This window comes from Diaporthe citri, assembly GCF_014595645.1.
Source record: "Diaporthe citri strain NFHF-8-4 chromosome Unknown scaffold_9, whole genome shotgun sequence".
NCBI classification, from domain to species: domain Eukaryota; kingdom Fungi; phylum Ascomycota; class Sordariomycetes; order Diaporthales; family Diaporthaceae; genus Diaporthe; species Diaporthe citri.
The window spans coordinates 956,297-979,875 of record NW_025064854.1 but is presented as its reverse complement, the minus strand read 5'-3'; the positions used below and the strand labels follow the sequence as shown (position 1 = coordinate 979,875).

The 23,579-nt window shown below is 47.8% G+C and overlaps 6 protein-coding genes across 6 annotated transcripts; 3 read left to right on the top strand and 3 right to left on the bottom strand.

Annotated features, from left to right (window-relative positions):
• Window positions 1-4,797: 4,797 nt before the first annotated feature.
• INS49_015412 (uncharacterized protein) lies at window positions 4,798-5,060 on the top strand (the record flags this gene model as incomplete). The annotated part of the gene is made up of 2 exons (XM_043176093.1): window positions 4,798-4,976; window positions 5,033-5,060. The coding sequence occupies 2 exons, from the start codon at window positions 4,798-4,800 to the stop codon at window positions 5,058-5,060; spliced, it is 207 nt and encodes a 68-aa protein (XP_043019548.1).
• A 2,106-nt stretch (window positions 5,061-7,166) lies between these two features.
• INS49_015411 (uncharacterized protein) lies at window positions 7,167-8,218 on the top strand (the record flags this gene model as incomplete). The annotated part of the gene is made up of 3 exons (XM_043176092.1): window positions 7,167-7,206; window positions 7,277-7,605; window positions 8,213-8,218. 3 exons carry the CDS (start codon window positions 7,167-7,169, stop codon window positions 8,216-8,218), a joined length of 375 nt encoding a protein of 124 aa, XP_043019547.1.
• Window positions 8,219-9,816: 1,598 nt separating this feature from the next.
• On the bottom strand, window positions 9,817-11,431 carry INS49_015410 (uncharacterized protein; the record flags this gene model as incomplete). Its single annotated transcript, XM_043176091.1, has 2 exons — window positions 9,817-11,189; window positions 11,263-11,431. The coding sequence occupies 2 exons, from the start codon at window positions 11,429-11,431 to the stop codon at window positions 9,817-9,819; spliced, it is 1,542 nt and encodes a 513-aa protein (XP_043019546.1).
• A 4,869-nt stretch (window positions 11,432-16,300) lies between these two features.
• On the top strand, window positions 16,301-18,431 carry INS49_015409 (uncharacterized protein; the record flags this gene model as incomplete). The annotated part of the gene is made up of 2 exons (XM_043176090.1): window positions 16,301-16,999; window positions 17,058-18,431. 2 exons carry the CDS (start codon window positions 16,301-16,303, stop codon window positions 18,429-18,431), a joined length of 2,073 nt encoding a protein of 690 aa, XP_043019545.1.
• Window positions 18,432-18,954: 523 nt separating this feature from the next.
• INS49_015408 (uncharacterized protein) lies at window positions 18,955-21,413 on the bottom strand (the record flags this gene model as incomplete). The annotated part of the gene is made up of 3 exons (XM_043176089.1): window positions 18,955-19,271; window positions 19,395-21,070; window positions 21,187-21,413. The coding sequence occupies 3 exons, from the start codon at window positions 21,411-21,413 to the stop codon at window positions 18,955-18,957; spliced, it is 2,220 nt and encodes a 739-aa protein (XP_043019544.1).
• A 1,291-nt stretch (window positions 21,414-22,704) lies between these two features.
• On the bottom strand, window positions 22,705-23,445 carry INS49_015407 (uncharacterized protein; the record flags this gene model as incomplete). The annotated part of the gene is made up of 2 exons (XM_043176088.1): window positions 22,705-22,899; window positions 23,065-23,445. 2 exons carry the CDS (start codon window positions 23,443-23,445, stop codon window positions 22,705-22,707), a joined length of 576 nt encoding a protein of 191 aa, XP_043019543.1.
• Window positions 23,446-23,579: the final 134 nt, after the last annotated feature.

Below are 23,579 nucleotides of genomic sequence, written 5' to 3'. Positions count from 1 at the left end.
GCAAGTTAAGCACGCTGCTCGCAGTCAATGCTGGTGGAGAAAGAGCGAGGGAGGGCTGAAGCCTCAAATACTGTCCAGGGTGCAGACACCACTCTGTAGTGGCCAAAGTAGGTCCAGTTAGAGAACAAAAGCAAGCAAGGTCACATTGCGAAGAAATAAAAATGAGAGCTCAACGCTTTGGTTATGCATTAGGACCATTTTAAACTTCCTGTGATGGAGGGCGGCCTGCGGAATCGAGATGACAAGACTATGATGCGTGGAATCCCGGAACCCTGCTCCACTTGCTGCAACGGTGAGGACTGGAAATGTCTAGAATTGCTTGGGGACCAGCCAACCACCAGCCTCGGTGCCGACATCCGGCGGCCAAACCTGTGCCCAGTACGACCAGGTACTCTTCCAGTTCAGCGTCGAATAGTAACGGAACCAGTGTGCACTTTTCTGTGCCTCATTCTGATGAGCATCTTAGCTGCAACCAAGTCCAACTGATTAATCGCCAACCAAATTGATCCTGTAATAGGTGGTTGAATAGTGCTCACGACCTCTGTTTCACACCCGGTACCAACGGCCATTCCCAACAGCCACCGGATGCAAAATCATGAGACCAGCTTGAATAACATGTTCACGCCATTTCAAAGAAATGAAAATATACCGGCATGGCGTGGCTTGGCTCGTGACTTGATGCCCCAGATGAGGTAGCCTAACTACAAGCTAAGGCCGCATGGTATGCTGGGGTCAGGGCAGAAGCCGAAGCCCAGGCTGAGGCACCTGTCTTGTCTCACAGTGTCTTTATGAGTTGCGCATTTTTTTTCATCTCATATGATTGGGAGCCGAGCGCTCCAGTGTGAGTCCCATGTGGCAAGAAGTGACTGACTTTCAGCAGTCATTTGCACTACATCCGGACCACAGGGCAGTCACTTCGAATACGGCCAACTCACCAAAAGCACTCCGTGGTATGTTGACCAACATACCATTGTTTATAACCCGTCTGAGTGATTGGGTCTCATGAGAAGATGTCCAGTCTCCAGGGGAAATATAAAAAGGTGGACAGCCACTGGCTCTCTGTCCTTCACTGCTTTTCAAATACCCCAACATCAACAAAGCCTGCTTCATGAGCGACCAAGACGAAAATACCAATGTCAGAAACTCCTTAAGCAACACCTGAGAAGGCCAAAGCACAGAACAACCCAATGTAAGCCCTACTAAAGAAAAGGCGATGGGAGCTCAGCTAAAATTTAGAGCAAGACAGAGCAGCCCATCCATCAAAATCGGCAGGTAAAGACCAGTTGGTCTACGGAAATATCTCACGAGCACACTTCATAGAAGGCTCTTTCATTACCTTCGACAACGATCATCTCTCAGTAATCAAAGCTGTGTACCACCTTACACAAGTCTGTCGCGAAACCCCAGATTTCCGTAAGCAGGAAACATGTGTACCGATCACCCAAAGGTGTACAAATGCTTCCACAAAGTCGGGTACTTTTATACAGCTGGGGTATGGAAGCAGGAAATGTACCTTGATCCTTGTCTAGAACTTGAAGGGGAAGGTGTGGCATGTGCGAACTATACCGTGTCTAGTATACCGCACGTTGTGGACAGCTACTGTGCCAGTTGCCTGCGCGACCACAATCGTTAAACTCCGGGTACAATCCGACCATCATGGGCTGCATCTCCAGATGCCTAATCATGGGCATTCCTCAAATGTGTGTGGCAAGGTGAGAGCAGAGACGGTTTCCTGTACAGCATCGATAGCAAAATCTAAACCATCATGACAACCCCACTTCATCAGACCACGAAAATCAAACATGAGTATTTACCGAGGATTTTATTTCTCATGCAGTGCCTACCATTGTTCCTCTAACAAGGCAAAAATGCCTTTATTCTGGTTGACCAACAACACTTTTGCTTTCTGGTGTGCCACCGATCGCACAAGACTGCATGCCAACAATCTAAGTTTGGGGTTCACCAACATCTTGGCAAGAGCATACGTGGGTTTTGTGATTTTGGGATCACTGGCCAATTTCATGGTCGAAATCATCCTGGTGTTGGTGTTGGTGTTGGCTTATGATGTTCCAACGTACGCCACTATTCGAATTTCAGCACACACCAACACCAGTTGGGTGGGATGGAGAAACGGCCGTTTCCTGCCTGGAAACATGTCACAATATTCTGTATACGGCGTAGCTGCAACACTGTGAAGGTGGCTTGTGCCCGACAAGTTATCCCTGGCAGAAAATATGTCTTGCACGAAATGTGCATCCCACTCGAGCCTTGCCCATCGCCCTTCCCTCTCAGTATCAAGCCATCATTCCCTTCAGCGGGGCACTGGGTACAACTCCATTGATTTACAGGGTTTTCCTGGGGCCTGCAGCGCTGTGATCCGATTACCAGCCTGGGATCAGATCAATGCTGGCAGCATCGGTCGACGAGCGAAAAGGCTTCTTGCGAGAACACAGTCCCAAAATACTGTTCTTGACAGGGGTATATTTACAGTTACACTCTGGTTGATTGCCGTGGCGCCTGAAGCATACGTCAGGGCAGATTGTTGGGCGGGGAAGGGGTCCCGTTACAAACATTCTTTGCTTGAAATTCACTCTACATACACTGCATCCACGCGCCCGGCGTTTGCACCCCTACTAGTACAATCAACACTCTGAATCAAAGAGCCGCACTCATTCTATCGCATCTCCCCATGGCTCTCAAGCTCTGCATCCCACCATGCATTCACGACCCCGCCCACGCTCTTCACCCCCAGCCTCTGGACCGGCCCTTGCGAGTTCAGATTGAAGGCCCCCTAGTTTCTATCCAGAAGCTTGTCCCAGACCGTTCATGGCACTTCAAAGCAGGATCACAAGAATTCCCACAGCCTGGTGGGGAAGCGCTTGCAAAGTTAACCTACCAGGCACTATACAGGATAGATATACGTCCAGAGGTTCTTGGTGATATAATCGTCCGGGATGAATATTTGGGGTGGGTGATGGAAGGAAATGTACCAAAGAAGTGGGTATTTACAATCTCAATCTCAGTAATCTGTTATCTTTATATTGGTAGTAAGCTAAAATGGAAGCCTTCTGTGATAACAATACTATTGACTACTATGGTGTTACGTTTGACCATCTAGTCCCGCCCAACGATCTCGATCCTGGAGTCTTGCAGATCAACATTATCGAAATGGATGATGATAATGGTTATTATGCAAACACGTATCTGCCGTTTCAAGTGGACCCAGCAGATTATACAGGAAAGAAGGTCCTAGCGGTACCTCGATGCTGTCAAAAGAGGAAAGGGACGCAAGATCGCCCAAGGGTCAACTGGTCAGTGAATGAGAGGGACACAGAAGCATTGCAGGTCAAAACATAACAAGTAAGACCCGCAATTTTAGACACCTCCCTTCTCATTTACATTTTACTCTATCAGCATACTGAAACACGACCTGGAATACACTTACTGAATATGACCGAGTAAATTCCGGATGCGACTAGTCCCCACAAGGCCATCACCTTCCTGCTCGCTGGACTGAATAGGTCTCGAGGCATCGCTAGGATCGAGAGCATAAGCTGTCTGCCACGTACCAGTTGGGCGGATGTATCCAGTCTCGGACGGGCTCCAGATTGGAGCCTGGGTAGAGACTAGTAACTTACGCACCTACACATCACGGCTTGCACATCACCCTAGATGTGGCAGGCTTCCTCGAAGGTAGGCAGATCGCCACCAGTACCTAGGGCCGGGGGCTTGGGGGAGCGAGGACGGGGAGAGGGGGGGGGCAACTATGCTTGGCCAGATTGCGGGTGGCCTCGTGGTTTGCGGCCTTTCGCTGATGCAAGCGGCACGGCCCCAGGTGTAGCCAACAACCAAACGGCAACTCTGGACCTCGTCACAGGCATTACACATCAAGGCGAGCTTGGGATTACTCAAGGTGCACGGAACCAGTTGTCGTGATAGCAATACAATTATATCTCAACCGTCCCTTCGCTCTTATTATCCACTTCATATACTCGCAATGCAGTCATACTATGTGTTTAAGATCACAGGATATACTCTCTCTGTATCCTTCTGTCAATGAAAGTGGCTTTTCCGGCTCATCAAGATTTCCCTGCACCTGGAACGGCTTGGCAGCCCATTATTTGGTCAACTTAATCATCAGCAGTCCTCTCGAGGGGCGCAGCTTAGCATTGATTGGTGCTGTCTTTGACGGATGGCTGCAAGACGCCCAGGATAGACAATCGTGTGCAAGCGAAGTACAGGCATCTTTATGCAAGTGACTTCTTACTTCCAATTGAAACGGTGCAACTCCAAGATCCAGTAGTGTAGACGCTTGTGCAAGTACGCAGGGTAGAGGTACAGGGGAACTTGGGAAAGACCCACTGACTGTACCATGGTAAGCGTGTACTAATGTGTGCTGAAACGACTATGTGGTCTCGCAGGGTTGGAACAGCCGAAATGAATTGGACCTCGTACCTGTGCATTCGCCTAGTGAATCGTGGAAGAATTCTGAGACAGAAAAGGCCAAGAGAGTGTGGGGTCGGGGTGCTCGTTTCACTCGCCTCAGGAGCTCGTCTCATGTCGACCGAAGGAGAACAAGGTTCACGCCCCTTTGACCAAATTCGTACGAATGAGAAATGCATCTTCGAACTTAAATACTGATTGGGGCCTCGTTATTCCTCGAAGCATTTATTGGACTCATCTCTTCAACTCTCAATTCTGCCAAAGTATACGACTTGGAAATTCGATCGCAACCCTCCTCACATTAATCACCTCATTCAACAATTTGATCATCAGAATATCACAACGTAAACCATGATGTACTTTCAGTCCATGCTGCTTATTTTCGCCAGCATCGCATCTATTGCGATGGCAGCTCCTACACCACAATCCGTTCCCGCCAAGGACAACAGCGGAGGGCGAGTCGTTCTTGATGGCGCTCAGTGCAGTCCTGTTCAAGGTCGATTGGTCTGCGACGATGGCACAGGCAACACCTTGTGAGTATCTGCCTCTTATTACAGCGCTCCCTAGTTGCTAACATGCGTGATTATAGCTTCGCCGACGATCCATTTTCGTCATGAAATTCAGTCTGAAGGATTATCGAGGGCGTCACCTTATTGAGACTAATAACACGCTTCATCACTGGGAGGACAATTAAAGTCAGTTGTACCGATTAAAATAAAGGAGGTGCCCTGGAGGGACCCCAGCATGTAAATTGGACAGCATTTAATAACTCGCGGCATTCCGCACGTCGACGACACATCACACACTCTACGGAGTCTCCACTCCTGTGCCCGCCTTGAGCTCCCTGTGACGATTCTCACGAGCAGCTTGTTTGTTTCTCGGGATCTTCAGTTCTCCACCAGGCCTGCGTTTCCCAATATTGATCCAGTTGCCAATCTAGAGGGCGATGATCATGACATTCACACCTCTGAAATGCAGAGGTTTGTGTTTCATACCTCGAAGCACTCGGTGAGCGTTTTCAACGAACCCGCCTCCCAAGAAAGAAATTTTTTCGTGTCGTCACGGTCACGTTGGCATACCAAGGCACAAGGAAATGCAACAGGCCCGGGAGCTTAGCTACCAAGGCAACCATGAGATCTATGAGCGAAGCTGCTGCAATGTGGCAAATTACTTCAGGCGATCAACCCTGAGTGGGTGCTGACTGAAGTCTAGTAGACCGAACTGGTCTGCACTCAGTTGCTGATCAAGGACCATCATGATGATGATACTGAAGTATTGCATTCTTACCTAGGTAGCATCGAAGCGACAACAGCTGAACTATACAAGACCAGTCGGCCCATACTTTACATGAACAGTCTCGAATGTGGTAGACCGTCTCGCTCCATGAAGTACGATGAGTAGGCAATCTAGGGGTTCCTTGAGAAGATCTCTTCGCCAACATCGATGGGCTCTATTCTTAAGAAATTTGCACACAGCTGTTCACATACCTGCGTCGAGTCACCGTCCAGGCGTTCAGCAGTGTTAACAACGGAGAGTGCATACAAAAGCTTCAATTTGAATTTTCAGAAGACTATGTGATTGCAACCGTGCCAATTGGGTGCCGCAACACGAACATGTGCCCGTTCGGTGCTTCTATCATGACTAGAGCTGGGGAGGAGAGCAGGCTTATCAAAATCATGAGTGCTTGGGAGGCCACATTCCCGAAGCAAGAGATACCCAACGCATTCTGGAATGAAACAACACATAATATGCTCGCGGATGTCGGGTGTCCTGGCTTGATAAATGTCATGAGGTTGGTAGATACAGATCCACAATGCTCAACAAGTTTGAGAAGATGCGGCTGTAGATGGTCATCGGCCAGAATGATTTGAAGGAGCTTTCTGATCCCATGCTCGAGGAATGGCCGGCCCCGCTGACGACAACCTTCAGGTAATGGCTGCGATTGACGACCCCATTCGGGATGTCAAGGAGGCGAGTGAGGGCGCCTTATCTTTTCCTACAATTTTACTAATTAAGGTCAAAAAGGCGTCGCATCACAGGCCTCTAGGCTACCACTGGTTTCGAGTACATAAATCATATTGTGTATACAAAGGTTGCCTTGTGTGGAGTCAGGCAGACTCGATTTGGGGCTGGTCCGGCTGATGCCGAATATAAGCCGATGTATCTATTCTAATCATCAAAAAGTCAAGGCTGATACCAAGTTGACTGTACTGGCTTTGTTGGTAATTTGAAACGCGATACGAGGGAACAATAGATGCATATTTTCACTGTTTTGACTTGGAATTCGACCATTCAAGTTGCGGAGCTCCACTCTATTTCGACGTCAAAGAGGCAAGCACGGACAGACATCATAGCTGAAGGAGACCTGAGTCTCATTTCCGTTTACTGAGGAAATTCTCAACTGTACATTGCCTCCGTAGGCTGCCCTTATCACCTGGTTTCCAAATCGAAGGGCCGCAATCCACTTTTTTACATTGCTTTCAGTCATGAACAATGTCTTGTTGCCAGGGTTTGTCAACTGCATTCTGTCCGTGACTGCACAGGCTGGATCATCATATCCAACTAGCTTTTCAGGTAGCCTGTGTGTCAGAATCGATGTTCGAAATAACAATTCCGGATTCGAAGATTTTGGTGAGCGCAATTATAAGAAGCTACGGAAAACCAAATCTTGAGCCCTATTTCGATCTCTCCATCACCGGACCAGACAGCACAAGAGACCGACAATGGCTAGCTACGAACCTCCCCATTTGACGAAGCTCCGAGGTAAGTGTACCGACTGTATAGCTTCCCAGTGTTCTCATGGTGTGATTTGCAAACTGATGTACCTGAACAGCCTGGAACTCAGCCACCCCGCGATTCTTGTTCAGGGGCTTCAACGAGTACTCAGGTGGCAACAAAGAACTGAACACCCCTACAGCCATCACTCCCCACGCATTCCTTGGAAAGTTCGTGGACATCAAAAATGAAAAATCGGTCGGATCCGGCGTAGACACCCTATCTGGTCCGAGCCCAATGACTCTCAACTCAATGTCGCTTGGAACATTTCAAACCGAGATAAATAGGCACCTCTATGGAAACAAGAACATCGCTTCGCATTTCAGCTCGTGGACGGCCGACTTCCAGACTGCTATCCGCTACTCATGGGGTGGGCGTGATGGGCTCGTTCGTCGCCATCGTCATGTTGGGGTTTTCGACACATCTCGCCGCGATCATGGCAATGCAATTCTGCATGTGCGCGCACTCCGAAAGGAAGGCCATACTCGCTTCGAATTTGACTATGAATACCTGGTGTACGGCCCTGTGAAAGGGATATCCTACACCTGCTTGGCATTACCACGCCGGCAGAGCACTCCGTTGTACAATCCGTTGAACCCTCCCTTGTACCCTGAATTGTCTGGTCGGGATGGATGGTTTGGTCGGCCTGGTGCCTGGTGGCGCAATCACTTGTCAGAAATACGCAAAGCATGCAATCGAGCCGCTTGCTACTCATTTTACCATGCTGCAGGCACAGCGAAGGAGGCCCGCTGGGGCTCGTGCACAAACACAGCGCTCTACTTGACAATGATTGCAGTCGAATGGAGTCTGATCGAAGGGGCCAGGCTTATTTATAAATGGGATCTACTAGAAACCTGGACTGATTCAGCTGAGGCAAGGGAAGGGTGGCAGGCGCTGGTCTCCGATGTGTCGCAGGTGATCGAGTGGGCGGCCAGGGATGCCACTCTCGTGCTGCCCCTCGTGAACCCACACACCCACCGGGCTGACCTTCCAGAATTGACACTGATGGTCAAGCTGCTGTTGCATTTTGAAGCTGAGATCATCAAGCTACGTTCAAAGCCCCCGCCTGCGCCGGCGCCGTCGCCTGAGCCTTGGTCTCTCGCTCGGTTTCTTTGGGGCCAGACTTGAGGCAATAAGAGGAAGTTAGATCTCCAGGTTGAGACCAATGACGGAAAGATCACAAATTAACAAGACAGCAAAGAACTAGTCGGCAATACCGGGATTTCAGACGCAGGTAGCAAATGGAACACGACGAGGTGCTCAAGGCTGGGTGCGCATTTTGTAGAGCAAAAGTAGCGAGCAAGAATGAGATCATCTGACTTTGACTTGATGCATAGTCGGCCAGAGCGATTACAATTGCATCATGGCATTGACTGAAAGGTCAGGTTTAGCAAGCCGGCCTCCAGGCTGTTCATCCTCAACTGTAACTCAATGCCATACACAAACTGCCACGGGATCAAGTTTGGGTCAGAGTCTTATGGAAAGCGCATGATGCGGAATACGAGAGAGGCTGGACATAAATGGGTTGTACTTACTTACCCTGCGTACCTAGGATTTGTTTTCATAGTCAAGCACTCTGCTGAAGATATCTCTACGGAGGAACGTTCAAGATTAGAGGTACACATAAAACTACTCTTAGAGCACCGAGCCAAGTGTTGTCCACCACGAACGTCTTGTACTCGTCGATAAACATGTCCCATGATTCCAGTATTGTCGAAATACACTAGCGGGCTACCGGTTTTGGAGACCTCATGGTGGACGAGATTCAGTCGAATGTCAGCGCATTGGGCATTGCATTTCGTGGGCTCTGTCAGCAGTAGTTGGATGTATCGCCTGCAGGCCAACTCATAGCTGAGCAACCCCTTCATCATTGCATTCTGCGCATCGGCATGCATCCACTGAGAATCGGGTGCTTCCGAAAGGCATATCCGCGTTCATCAACGCCCTGTGCTGTAGCCACTTAATCGCTAACTAATAGGGACTGACTGCCATCGCGCAGGTATTTCCTCCACCTTGACTTTGGTGGGTCGCGATGTTCCTGTGATGGTGCACCTCTGTCGATGGATTTCATCGTATCGTCAAGGTGGATCTTGGAGCCAAACCATTGAAGAAAATGTTGTAATGTGACGATGTCATTGGTGATCTTTACCCTGCCATACTCAAGCGGGCAACCGGCTGATTGATTTGCCCGCGTCAGTGGTGTGATGACATACTGGAGCGTTCTGCACTGGAAGAATGTATCTGACCATGCTTATTTTGATATGTTAAGGCGGGTGCAGGAGACATGCTAACCACGGCCTAAACCCTCTGGTACCCCTCCTGACGCCTCAAAGTGGGTTAGCACATTCGCAAAAGCAACAAGAACATGGCGTGTCGCTGGAAATACTCCCAGTTGATAATCTACGGGATGCTACCTGAACAAGCCCTTCCAAGAATATCTCCTCGCCCACTGAACTGACGGGCTCTTCTGTCAGGAGAGCCAAAGAAAGAGGGTAGAGTGGTCGCCATCAAAACCATAGAAATAATCCTCGAGATAACGACAATCCTTCCATGATATGAGAATGTGGTGCAGTACTGATAGGTGTTCTTGTGGCATGCTCACTCATCTGCCTCACCTCCGTCGGTGTCTATCTCTAGTTCATCGTCGATGTCAACGTCCGCTGAGTCCTCATCCAGTGAATCCTCATCCATGCTTTCACCATTTCGTTGCGATTTGTACCAGCGGGTTTCGGTCCAGGTGTTTTCAGCGAGCCGCTCTAAGGTTGTGGTATCAATGACTCGGGTTTTGGTGGAAACAGCATACTCCGCAGGCTTGTCTTCGTTGTAGAAAACGATGGCGTTGCGTTTGCCAGATGTTTCTTGCAAGACGTTATCCAGTTCGACCTGCTTCAGTTTTGGGTTGGTGTGATGGAGGCTGCGAATGACTCTCGCCCACAAACAGTCACCATTGTTGTCTGTGTGGTGCAGATGCGAGTCAGAGGTGGCCGCAGGATCTCGCAACCAAACAGCCCTCATGCTGATGTGCTCGAGGTTCTCAAACTTTTTGAGCAGTCCACGAAGGGTAGCCGAAGTTGTTGTGAGATTTCCAAGGTCCAACCTTTGTAACGGGAGCGTGACAGGGGGCGGATTACCTTCCCTCCAGGGTGCATCTGATGGGGGGGCATAGTCGGATTTCAGCCCCAGCCACGCGATCAGCCTTGAGGGAGAGGTGATTGACGAGCTGCCATGGTAGGGAGTGAAGTTCAGCCTGAGCCATGTGACGCTGGGTGTAAGCGCAAGGAAACGTCGCAGATATGCAGTGTGTGGATCGAACCAGTCGTGCTCAGGCATGACCATTCTCAGAGGGTATTGGCGTCCAGACATCCATGAGCCACGCGCATCCAGGTCAAGATGCAGTTTGGTAAGACCACGAAGGGTGTTGGCCAGGCGGTTGTCCGGAACACGAGAGATGCTGAACGCATCGTCTCCAAGATGAATCTGCCGATTGCGTAGAATGACTTCTAGATTCTGCACCGTTGTTGAGCATCGGGAAACGGCAGTAAGAACGACAAGGAATACTGTGTCAGTGAAGTTTGTCGGAGAATTGAGACTCATGAGCCAGGGCGTTTCACGGGACCACTGCTGATAGTGGGATGAGCCATAGGAGCGCCATTGAGGCACCCCTTTGCCAGGGGCGGCATCTCGATAGCGAGTGTTGGAGTTGAAGTCACGAATATCAATGATCTTGAGATTCGGTAGGTTGACAAAGGCTTGTGACAGAAGATCGGCTGCGCCACCTCCATAAAGAAGGGCCTTCTGGGCACAGTCAGCAGCTCGCCATCGATCAAACTCGACGAAGGAATGCAGGTGTGATGATTGGCTGCTGAAAGCTCGCATCTCATCAAGACCAATGACGAGGTGAGTCATGACCTTGGACAGGGCATCATGACGTGAAATGTCGACAAGAGTCTGCAGAGAGAATTCATCAATCACTACAATGGGTCAGTACTTGGCATTTGGCACTCAGAAACATAGTTGGGGGATCGCAAAGATATGGTTGCTTACTGAACTGCCTCTTCTTGAAAAAGCAATTGGCCCAGTATTCGAAGAGTTGGGTCTCGAGGTCCTTGCAGGCGAGGCGAAGTGTGTTGAAGTCCTGTGTGGGCAACGAGCTGGTGACGTTGTCCAGAAGCTCGCGTGGTAGCTTGACAAGCTGTGAAGTCTGGGACACCATCTTGATGTGGGAAGCAGTGTGTTTGGGGTGCAGCTGGACAAAGTGGTTCGCAGGGGCTTTGAGAGGATGACCAGTGGTGGCCTTGTTGTGGGCAGAGGAGAGTTTGTGCAGAAGAGGAGAGCGAGCACAGATAATAATTACCCAAGGTGTCGCTGTGTTACAGTGTTTTTGGGAGGTACAGGTGGAAGTGATAAAATTCCCACTTCACCCCAAAACTTCAGGCAAAGATGGACAAGGCTGCAGCGACCCGTGGCTGCACTGAATGTAGGACAGAACACGTGAGTACGTGACGTGAATGGAAGGAGCACTGTCTTTGTTGCCAGGCAGGGGTGAGGGGGGAACTGCTGTCTGTCTCAAACGAAGTGATGCCCCCCCCTTGTCGTTTTGGTTAGCTGTCCCCCCTCGCATTAAAATTTGGCTATAAACGCAAAATACGCATTAAGATTCTTATAAATACCTTTATTAACGTTATTATATACTTAATTTAACAAAAGAAAAGTTATTATAACTGATGCAGTATGCCCCTGAAGCCTAGCGTGGTAGGCTTATTATGCCCTTAATAAGCCTGCAAAAGAGCCCCCTGGGCAACCAGTGGGTCCCTCTCCCTTTTGGCGCAGCGGAAGATTTCGCGACTGCATTAATAACCCTATTTTATATATATCTTTAAAATAATTAAGAGTAATAAAATTAATTTAAGCTTATTATATTAAGAGATATATGCTTTATTAGCCTTAGCTTAAGGTAATTATAACCTACTTAAATTAATAAGTAACTTATTTTAACGGCCCTTAAAAAGTAAAAGCTTAGCTATTACAATTATATATTTATTTATAACATTAAGTTATTTACTTTATTAATAAAGTATATATTAATTAATTAATAGCATTATTATATATAAAGAAGTTAATAATAAAGATAAAGATTATTATTATTATAAAATAAAAGCTAGCAGCTTAATTAAAGCCCTTTTAAAATAAATATAGCTACTTAATATATTGCTTAGCATATTATTAAGAATATTAAGAAGGTTACCCTTAAAGCCATTTTTAATAAAAATAACGCTTTAAGCAGCTTAAATAAAGCTAAAAGTGCTTATATTAGCTAAGAAATATTAAGTATATTTAAATTATCGCTATTAATTAATAATGCTAAAAGTAGCAATATTAAAAAGCTAAGAAGCCATTCCTTATTAAGAAAGTTGCTAAAGAAAGCATTTTTAATATTATATATAAAAGTTATTAACATAAAGGCTTTTTTAATGCTATTAATAAAGCAATAAAGCTTTAAGTTTAATAATAATAAATATAAGGCTTTTAATATTAATTTATTACTTAATAAGCTTTTTTTAAGATAAAGAATTAAATTAAGGCTAAGCTTATTAATATAAAAAATATAATAATTAAGTTATTATAAATTTTATTTAAGGTAAATTATTAGCTATAAATAAAAATATTTTTAATTTAATTAAGTATAATAAAAAGAATTAAAAGGCATCTTAAGGGAAAACTTTTTAACAATAAAATTATAAAGATACTTTTATTAAGCAAGGGTTTTTATTATTTTATAATTATATATACTTATAAAGTAATATTCTTAGTAATATAAATAATGCTTTATAGCATTATAACGCTAAGGCAATTAAATATTAAGATTTTTAAGCTTTTTTTATTAATAAAGTTAATGCTTAGCTTAATAAATAATTTATTAACAGCTAAGTACTTAAAAAGTATCTTTTTAATAAAAAAGTTATTATTACTTTAAAGCCCTTAAAAAGAGTTAATTATTATTTATATAGTAATTATAATAAATAGCAATTAATTATTTATTTTTAAGGCTTATAAAAAGCTAATGCAAATATAATAATGCTTTAAGGGTTCTTATTATAAGGTTAATTATTATTATTATAATAAGAGGGATTTTTTATAATAATAATGCTATATTAAGAAAAATAATATGCATATAAATATTATTAATGTTAATTTAAATATATAAGTATAAGTAATAATTAATAGCAAGGCTGCTATTTAAGGGCCTTTAAAAGAGCTTTTTATTAAGTAAATAAATGCTATTAAAGTTAATAAGAATAATAAAAAACTTAGTAATAATGATATTAGCCTTATATGCAAATAAAAAAAGCTTAGAAAGGGCAATAAGCAAAGGAAGAGCGGTATTAATATAATGGTTAACTTATTAATTAATCTTTATGCCCTTAGCTTTAAATATAGGTATTTAGCAATGCCATTATTAATGCTATTAGCGCCTTTATTAGCATATTCATTAAAGGGCTTTAAAAGGCTGCTAATATTATCAACGCTAATAGCTTCTTACCTAGGCAGCCCTATATATTATTATTAATTGCTTATGCTTTTATTATTATTATTATAAGTATTTAATAATTAAAAGGCCCTTAATAAAGACTTTATATTTAAGGCCTTATAAAAGCATTTTTATATATTAGCAAAAAGGAGGTAATTAATAAAGTTATAAAAGATTATAAAGCATAAGGGCGTTAATTTTTAAGCCTTATACTTAAAAAAGGATATTTAATTTAATAAAAAGGGCTTAAATGGTATTAAATTAGTTAAAAGGCTTATAAAGCTATACCTAAAGGAAAGGAAAGACTTTTTTAGGTTTTTTAAAAGCAATAAGGAAAAGGAGGGCTTGCTGCTACCGTTAATGCCGGCGTAAAATAAGAATTATAATTTTTAATAAGCAAAAAGCCTTTTAACATTAGCTAATAATATATTAATATTAAAAAGTAAATTTAAGGTATTTTTTAATAAATTTTAAGTATTTAATTAATGTTATTTATAAGAGAAAGAATAATATAATTAGCAAAAGAGTTAATAAAGTAATTATATATAAAAAGAAAGTATTTATTTAAGTATTTAAAGAGTTAATTAAGAAAATTAAATATATTTCTTATAGTAAATTATTAATTATTTTTTTTTAATTGCTTTAATAATATTCTTTTTTTATTAACTTTCTTATTATTAAAAAACTTGCTATAAATAACCTTATTATAATACTCTTTCCTTTTTATTAATGCTGCTTCTTTTGCCCTTTTTTTAATTATATAGTATTTTTATTGCCCTTTATTATTATTACTACTCTTAAATCTCTTCTTTAGCATATATGCATAATGGAAATATTTCTTAATTGCCTTTATATATTAGCCAATCTTTAAAGCGCTTAAGTATAAAAAACTTATAAATTTCTTATCGCTATTATAGTTATTTATTTTATATTAATATTAATAATAAATATACTTTTTTAAATCCTTAAAATATATTTTAATTAAGTTAAAATTAAGGAAATATAGCGGTAAATATATTAGCTAAATATTCCTTATTTTAATAGCTATATAAATAGCGTAATTATAATACTATAAGGCGTTATTTATTATAAGGATTAATTAAGGGCTTAAATAGGCATTTATTTAAAGGAAAACTTTTTTAAAAAGCTATATTAAAAAGAACTTCTTTATAATATACCCCTTATATATTATAATATTAAAAAGATTGCTAATTATAATTATTAGCAATAAATAAAAGTAAGTGCCTTGCTTAAAAAAATTTTTAACTTAAGGAGTATATTTTAATAATGCTTAGCCTATTCTTTTTATATTATTATATTTATTAAGTTTTAATTTATTATAAAAAATAAATATCTTAATAATATGCTATAACTTAAAGATTTTAAAAAAATAATAGCTTTAAAGGTTTTTATTATATTGCTAGGTTAATATATATACCTGCTTATTAATTTAATTACATACCTTAAGGGCTTTTATAATAGTTTTTATTAAGCAATTAATTTAATATACCTTGGTAAGAAAGCATTGCATTTTATTAAAGTATATATTTAGCTTATTAAGGAAAAGATTTTTAAGCTCTTATATAGTAATAAGAAGGCATTAATAATACTTAAAAGGCCTATTATACTAAAGAATATTATATATTTTTAAAGCCCATTGCTTTAATTTAACGGCATTTAATAATAATAATAAGGGCATGCTTAGCGTTATAATATTTATAATTATAACTCTTTTTTAATATTATTAAATTATTGCTTTATTGCATTAAAATTTAGCTTATAGCTATTTATTTAACGGCAATAAGTTTAAGCATAAATAAAATTGCAATATTTATAATTTTATATTTAATAAGCAATAGCTACTTATTATAACAACCTTTCTTTTATTAAATTAAGTGCGTTAAATAACGTTAATAAGGGTGTTTATAAGAATCTTAGTATGTATTCTGCGTTTATAGCTAAATTTTGGTATGGGGGGGGGATAGCTGATCAAAACGACAGGGGGGGGGCATCACTTCGTTTGAGACAGACAGTGGGTAGCGGGAGCTGTTGCCTGCTGCAGCCTAAGACTTAATGCCCGAAAGGGAAAGGGCTGCACACAGCAGCTTGCAGGCAGGAACGCGGTCACGGTGAATGTCAACACCTCGTCTGCAATTTCTCAGGCTCTCTCATTGTCTCATTTTAAAAAGTGCCCTTCTCTGCACACCCTCCCGATACCAATCACTTCTCTTTGACTTTGCATACTTGATCCCTCGACCATCCCGAGCCTGTCTGTGTTGGAGACCGTTGAGCTCTCCGTTCGCAAGGCCTCGCCACCTTTACTTACCCTTGCGTGGGCCCGGTCCCACTGCAGCTGCCAACAGCGGTCCCCATGGTCAATTGAATCGACTCCGATCAGCCAATTCGCCATTTCACCATCCACCCATTGGATCCCCGTACTGTTCTCAAGGTTCGCACCCTGATCCTGCCCCTTCGTCCGATGGCTGTTCTAGTCAGGGGGATACAGTATGATTGACCTTGCTGACCCACATCGCAGTTGCCAGGACACCCAACATGCCGCCCAAGGCAAAGAAGGCTGCAGCCTCAGTCCCACCAGCAAGTGGAGCATTGGCACTTGATAGCTGTGTGATCGCTTTTAGTGGAAGGTTCGCCGGCTATCGACAGTCCGTTCTGGAGGATAAGGTTGCCGGCTTGGGAGGGGAGCCCGCAAAGTCCGTCACCGCAGACACCACTCATTGTGTCACGACTCAATCCGATTTTGACAAGTTGTGCACCAAGGTTTGGCAGGCCAAGGATCGTGGCATTTTCATCGTCAGCCTCGAGTGGCTGCTTGACTCTGAACAGGCAAATGCAAAGCAACCTGAAGCTCAGTACCTCTTTCATGATGCCTCCCAGAATGGAACCACGAAAGGCAACAATACCGTTGCGCCTTCCACCAATCCTCCCTCCGCACAGCCTCCTGCTGCCACAAACAATCCTCCCACGAAGCGGCAGGCATCCCCCGTTGCCATGGACTCGAGCCACGAGCCCAATGCCAAAAAGACGAAGCTCGACCAAGTCGCACAAAACGGCAAGGCTGCTGTCATAGGAAAGGAGCAGATTGCGAAGTCGTGGGATGTCCAGGTACCCCTTGATGAAGGCTGCTCTCTCGCTGGATATGGTGTGCACGTCGATGAAGATAGTGTCATCTGGGACGCTTCCCTCAACCAAACCAATGCCGGAGCCAACAATAACAAATTCTACCGAATTCAAGTACGTGCTCAAGTGTTCTTACCTGGCCTGGCCGTGGCCCATGACTAACTTCCTGTAGGTCCTTGTTTCCACGGGAGATGCAAAAACCTGGACTAGGTGGGGACGCGTTGGCGAACGTGGGAAGAACATGATTCTTGGAGACGGCTCCCTCCACGATGCCAAGGTCCAATTCGAGAAAAAGTTCAGAGACAAGTCGGGTCTGTCCTGGGCAAACCGCATGAACGAACCTCTTCCCAAGAAATACGTCTTCCTTGAGAAGAGCTACCAGCCGGACTCTGACTTAGAGGAAGACGTCAAGCCCTCCGATGGCAAGGGAGCGACAAGAGAAGGCCCGCCGCCTTGCACCCTCGAGCCTGACGTCCAGCAGCTTATGCAGCTCATCTTCAACCAAAAGTACTTTGCTGCAGCCATGACTGACATGAACTATGACCTGGACAAACTTCCCTTGGGAAAGCTCAGCAAGGCCACCATCATGCGTGGCTTTCAAACTCTGAAGGACCTCTCGGTTCGCATGGATGACCCTGCTGCTGCCACCGCCGCTGGCAACTCCATGTCGGTCGAAGACCTCTCCAACCGATATTACTCTCTCATCCCACACAGTTTCGGACGCAACCGCCCACCGATCATCAATAATCAGGAGACGGTCAAGCGGGAAATAGAACTTCTTGAGACCTTGGCTGACATGAAAGATGCCTCCAACATCCTGAAGGCGGAGATTGATGAGCGCAACAGTCTGCATCCTCTGGACAGACAGTATCGTGGCCTCGGAATGGAGGAAATGACAGCGTTGGACCCCAACGGGACCGAATTCAAGCACCTGAAAGAGTACCTCGTCAACACGCGAGGTCACACGCACGCGGTGAACTACAGCATCGAGAACATCTTCCGCATCGAGCGTCAGGGCGAGACGGCTCGATTTATCTCTGACAAGATTTCTGACCGCCGTCTCCTGTGGCACGGCTCCCGCGCCACCAACTTCGGTGGAATCTTGAGCCAAGGCCTCCGAATTGCACCTCCAGAGGCGCCAGCCACCGGATACATGTTTGACAAAGGCATCTACCTCGCAGACATGAGCAGCAAGAGCATCAACTATTGCGTCCCCAGTATCTCTGATGGCACAGCGCTTCTCCTGCTGTGCGAGGCCGAGCTGGGCAAACCAATGCAAGAACTCACTAATGCTGAGTATAATGCAGCGAGTCACGCCAAGGCTAAGGGAGTCTGGTCGACCTTTGGAAAAGGCCTGACGGGTCCGCCGGTGTGGAAAGATGCGCAGTGCGTCCATTCCTCCCTGAAGGGCATCAAGATGCCCGACACGAGCCGAAAGCTGCCCGGTCCGACCAAGGTACTCGGAGCGTACTTGCAGTACAATGAGTACATTGCATATGACGTGTCGCAGATACGCCTTCGGTACCTCTTCCGGGTCAAGGTGTGAGGGGAAGTGGCGGATGGGAGATCCCTGGTCCTCAGCCGGTGCATCATTTACGGTTGTTGTGCAATGTGCATCTTGCTCAGTATCATTGCATGATTCGGCGTGGAAAACATTCGGGTGGGTACTTTGGAGGGAAGACAAAATCTTGGGTTGGTGTCAGCACCATATGAACCCAGGAAGTGCTTTTGCTACTTTTACAGGACTTTTTTTTGGAACTCATGTATGGCAGGTATTTCTTTTTTCGTCAGCTGAGCTTTCCATAGTGGGCCCAATTTTATGTCTATTACCATACTGTGTACTTGTTTGTCGGGTGAGACGTGATGAGGTTCCAGGGTCTCCAGGGTCTCAGCTCATGAGTGTCAGCGAGGCTATACCTGCACCACCGCCGGATTTCCAACGCCGAGTACTCCAGCTCAGGTCAGCAACTGTAAACCCAGCACCGACGGATACAAAGTCAGGGAGTGAGCATGACATGGTGGCCATGCACATCACGAGCACCGTCGATGTCGTCGCCATCGTCGTGTCATCAAGACTCAGGCACCTGCAAGAACCCATCAAAGTACGCGTCCAGCCACCGCGCGGCCTCGCGGCCCGTCTCGATGGCGTCGTCGGCCGCGGCGCCGAGGCTCATGTCCCACCTCCGCACGGCGCCGACGTAGCCGTCGGGCCGCACGTTGACGATGGCGACCTCGCCGTCCTGCAGCGGCGCGCCGAGGTACTTCTCGGTGCAGGTCAGGCCGCGCGTGTCGAGGTCGGGCATGTCGTCCAGGTAGATTGTCCAGGGCGAGCGGGCCAGGATGGCGGGCAGGTCTGAGATCTCGAAGAGGTGCTTTGATGTTGATGCTGGAAGGGGGGAGGGTTGATGTTAGCGAAGTGTGTCTAGTATTGTCATGGGACCCTGCGGCTTGGTTGTATTTGTTGGAACGGTGAGGTGGGTCGGGACAGGTGAAGGAATAGAAGACTCACTGATCAGCGCGAACGCAAACAACTGGCTCACGGCGATGTATCTCTCCGGCCGCTTGAAGATGTCCTCGTTGCTCGGCACCCGCGGCCTCTCGAGGTAGCTCTTCCCCGCGGCGGCGGACAGCCGGCTCACGAGGCTCTCGGGCTCGGCGATGGCGCCGCACAGCGACACCAGGAAGGCGGCCGCGGGCGGGGACAGGATGTCCGGGATGAAGAAGTACAGCCGGAACTGGCCCAGCACGGGTATGTCGAGCTGCACGTCGACGGGGTTGGCGTCGATGTACCGCGACACCTTGCCCGGCGGCAGCGTGCACCCGGGCCGCGCGCCGAGCTGCGGGAGCCCGACGCCGCCCGCCACCCCCGCGTCCTCCGTGGTGGCGTTCTTGACGTCGTCGAAGCCCTCGGGCTCCAGGTTGAGCGCGTTGGGCGCGTACTCGCACCCCACGCCGGAGATGAAGCGCACGTTCTTGCGGAAGTTGTCGGCCAGGGCGGCGGGGTTGCCGCGCGACATCTCCTGGGCGTGCTCGAAGTCGAAGGCGACCAGGTCGCGCGCGATCTTCTGCCGCTCGGACGAGTACGACTCGAGGAGGACCGAGGGCTTGGCCAGGCCGCGGATCGCGAGGTTGAGCTTCCAGGCCAGGTTCCAGCTGTCGTGCAGGGCCGTGTTCATGCCCTGTGCGGCCTTGGGCGAGTGTGTGTGGGCGGCGTCGCCGGCGATGAAGATCCTGTGCTCGTTGTCGGCATCGTCGATGGCCTGGTTGATGGTGTCGGGTGTGGGGGTTTGCTGTCTGGCTGACTCTGTCGGCTTGGGTACAGGGCAGGAGAAGCTGGGGGCGACCCGCTGCGAGACGCGGTACTGGCCGAACCACTCGACCCGCCTCCACCGGATCCGGTACGGGCCCCTTCCGTCGGAACCGATGATCTGTGCGGCCCGGCGCATGATGGCGGCCTGCACGCGGGCCGGGTTCGAGTCGGCCGCGCCTATGTCGGCGTCGGGCCTCATCTCGATGTACAGCCGTGTCATATCCCGCTCCCTCGGGACGATCAAGACGCTGCCAAGCTGCTCGGAGAAGACGACGCACTTTGTCCATATGTCGGGGAAATTGGTGTCGACCTCGCCGTCGAGAACACCCCAGACCGACATCTCATCCGGGTCGTCCCTGGCGCCCGGATCCGTCGGCCCGACGATCATCTTCCGCACCCGCGAGTGGGCGCCGTCGCAGCCGACGAGGTAGGTGGCGTCGAAGGCCCTCAGGTCCCGCGTGACGTTGAACTGGCTCTGGACCTCCACGGTGCCGTCGTCCTTGACGCTGACCGAGTCCAGCTTGTGGCACCTCCGCACGTTGATGCCGCGCTTGGCGAGGTCGGAGGCGAAGGCCTTCTCGACCATGCCCTGATGGCCGATGAGGACGAAGGGGTCGACCAGGTCGACGATGAAGGCAGGGTAGTGGACCTCCCTACCCACCCGGCGGAGCTCGGACTCGCCGGACCGCGACAGGGACTGCCACATGGTGATGTCGTAGATCTTGACGCTCTGCTGGAGCAGGGTGTCGGCCAAGCCGAGCATGCGGAGAGTTTCGATGGTCTTGGGCTGGAGGCCATCTGCGCGGCCTACAGGGGTCTGGTCGGCGCGCTCATCGAGGATGAGCGGCATGATGCCGAAGCGGGCGAGAACCAGGCTGGTGCATGTCAGTACGGGCGTGTTTGAGCGGTTGTCGGGATGGACAGGATTCAGTGCCGGGATGGGACGCAACTGGATAAGACGGGGTGAGAGTTAGGTGGTGGTTCTCCATACCCGAGCATGAGGCCCGCCGGCCCGGCGCCGACAATGCACACGTCGTGCCGCTCCGTCTTGGGCTGCCGCCTTGCGAGGAGAGGCATTATGTTGACGGGTGCATTCTCGTTGACGGGCTCGGGGCGCGGGGTGGCCTCGTCTTCGTTGCCGTTGACGAGGGTGTCGGTGTCCATGTCTACGTCGCCATCGCTGCTCCCGCCCAGCGGGCTCGAAGCTCCGTTGGACATTCTCGATTCCTCACGAGGCCCGCATAGGACCGCGACTTGATGAGAGGGGGCAAGGTGCGAAGCAGGTGGAGGGGATATGTCACTGTGGGCCTGCTGTTTGCTGCTTGTTGCTTCTGCTTCCGCTTCTCTTTATGTGATGCAGGGGATGTGGATTGGGATGGGGACGGAGAAATGCAAATGCATCCGAGGCATTGACGACGAGCTCAGATTTTCGCATGCATGCTGCAGCCAGTGATTGTGTCACAGTGGAGACCTGTTGAAGTGCGGAGTCCCTGTGTCGCTCACTGCTGGTCCCCCGTCGACACCCCCCCGTGTGGGGGTTCCGCTTCCCCTGTCGGAAGCTACCGATGACCGCGGGACGGGCCTATGGTGGCAGCTAGTGTGGCCACCAAGCAACCCTCGTCCTCCTTCCTCCCCAAACCCCCCACAACAAGCCTTTCTCACCACCCACTGGACGGCTCCAATCTGAACAGTCGTCCTCACTGCACATTAACCCTCCATACATATATTCTCATGTGTTGCTGCAAGCTCCACTAGCAGCACAGTAGCAAACCAAATGGGTGATCACCAAAGGCAAACGTGACGACTTGGGAAAAAGGGGGCCTTTCTTCATTCTGCCGCACCGATGATATACGTTCATGCTGTTTACGTCAGCATATGGGAAGAAGACCATTAGGAGACAGAGCAGGGCCATTACTCGAGGTGCCACCACCGGGAGAAGCCATGACATGTCTCACAGGGCAGAGCTGCCACAATATCGGCCGCGTGTGTGATAGCCCAGCCAGTCATACGATCATGACTCACCTGGCGCCCGCATGCCACCGGCACATTATCGCTCTGGCACTACTATTTCATCATCCTGCCTCGCTAGCACACATCTCATGTAGCAGCATCTGCGGTGCAATCTGCTGCCCTACCGAGCCGAGGTGGCACAATCACCTCCCGCTTCCGCTGTACGGGCACCAATCGGTAGCTTTCCGTGGGTTCGACCCCGGCACTGTTTTCTAGACCGGGTGGGCGAGACATTGACACGGGGTACGGATTACTGTTTGGCATGCCCAGACCTTGGAGTCCACAACACTTTGGCAAAATGTGAAAAGAGTATATCACAATGGAGGCTGGAAGTCTTCGGAAAATTGCAACGCCGGATGAATTCATCTACTACTGGGGCCTCTAGAGCGGCCCGAAGCGTGTTACCTCATCCATCCTTTCGAGTCGTCACTCAAGCCCCAAACTGAAACCTCCTATCCCGTCGCAGTCCTCTCCCAACGCTCAAGGCCTCCCAAGGATCTCAAGCAAGCAAGCCCCCGGTGCAGTCCGAGCAGGGGCCCAGGATGGGTCGTGCCTGGATGTTGCAGTACTGCGTGTGATTAGGAGAGTTGTACCAGAGCGGCACCTCTTCGAACAGGCCACCGTATGTGCAACCGTGCGGCAGGTTCATGGCCCCCATGCAGATATCGTGCTTTCCGCGCATGTCGAAGATGTCCTGCGGGCCGAGGTACATCAGCTGCGCGATGATGCTGTGCGTGCCGTTTGTGTAGGTGTCGGGCTCGCAGTGGGTGTACTATTCACGTGGTACAGAAAATGGCTGTTAGGAACTCTAACGGTTGATTTGAGGAAATGCACGGGGCCGACGAAGGGGACCATTTACCGGTATGTTACGGGTCAGGATCGTGGCGCTGATCTTCTTGCAGAGGGCCGTAAACGCGTAGAACACGGCGAGATCTGACTCTGGGTCACTCTCGTTCGCGAGGGCGGCCCATGGGACCAAGGTCGAGTTGCCGCCTCCCGCGGGGGTGAAGGTGGAAGCGTTGAAGCAGCTGGTCTCGTGGCTCGTCCGGAACGGAAACGCTCGGCCGGAGTGGATGCGGTCAGGGGCGGCAACCACGGAGTGCTGGAAACCAGAGGAGAGGACGGTGTCGACGAGGGTGGTAGCCAGAATCATCGCCGTGGCGTGAATGACGGGGCCAGCAAGTGCCATGTTGGTCATGGCCACTATGAGGAAGGCAAGGACAGTCTGGAAGGAGCGCATATTGAAGGATTGTGTGGTTCTGATTCAGGGAGGATTTCCTTTCCGTTGCAAGTTAGTTGGTCCCTCGTCTTTCATAACGTGGTCAAGAGAAGATGCGTTGTGATGGGGTTGCGAGACAGGAGCAGATGTATCGC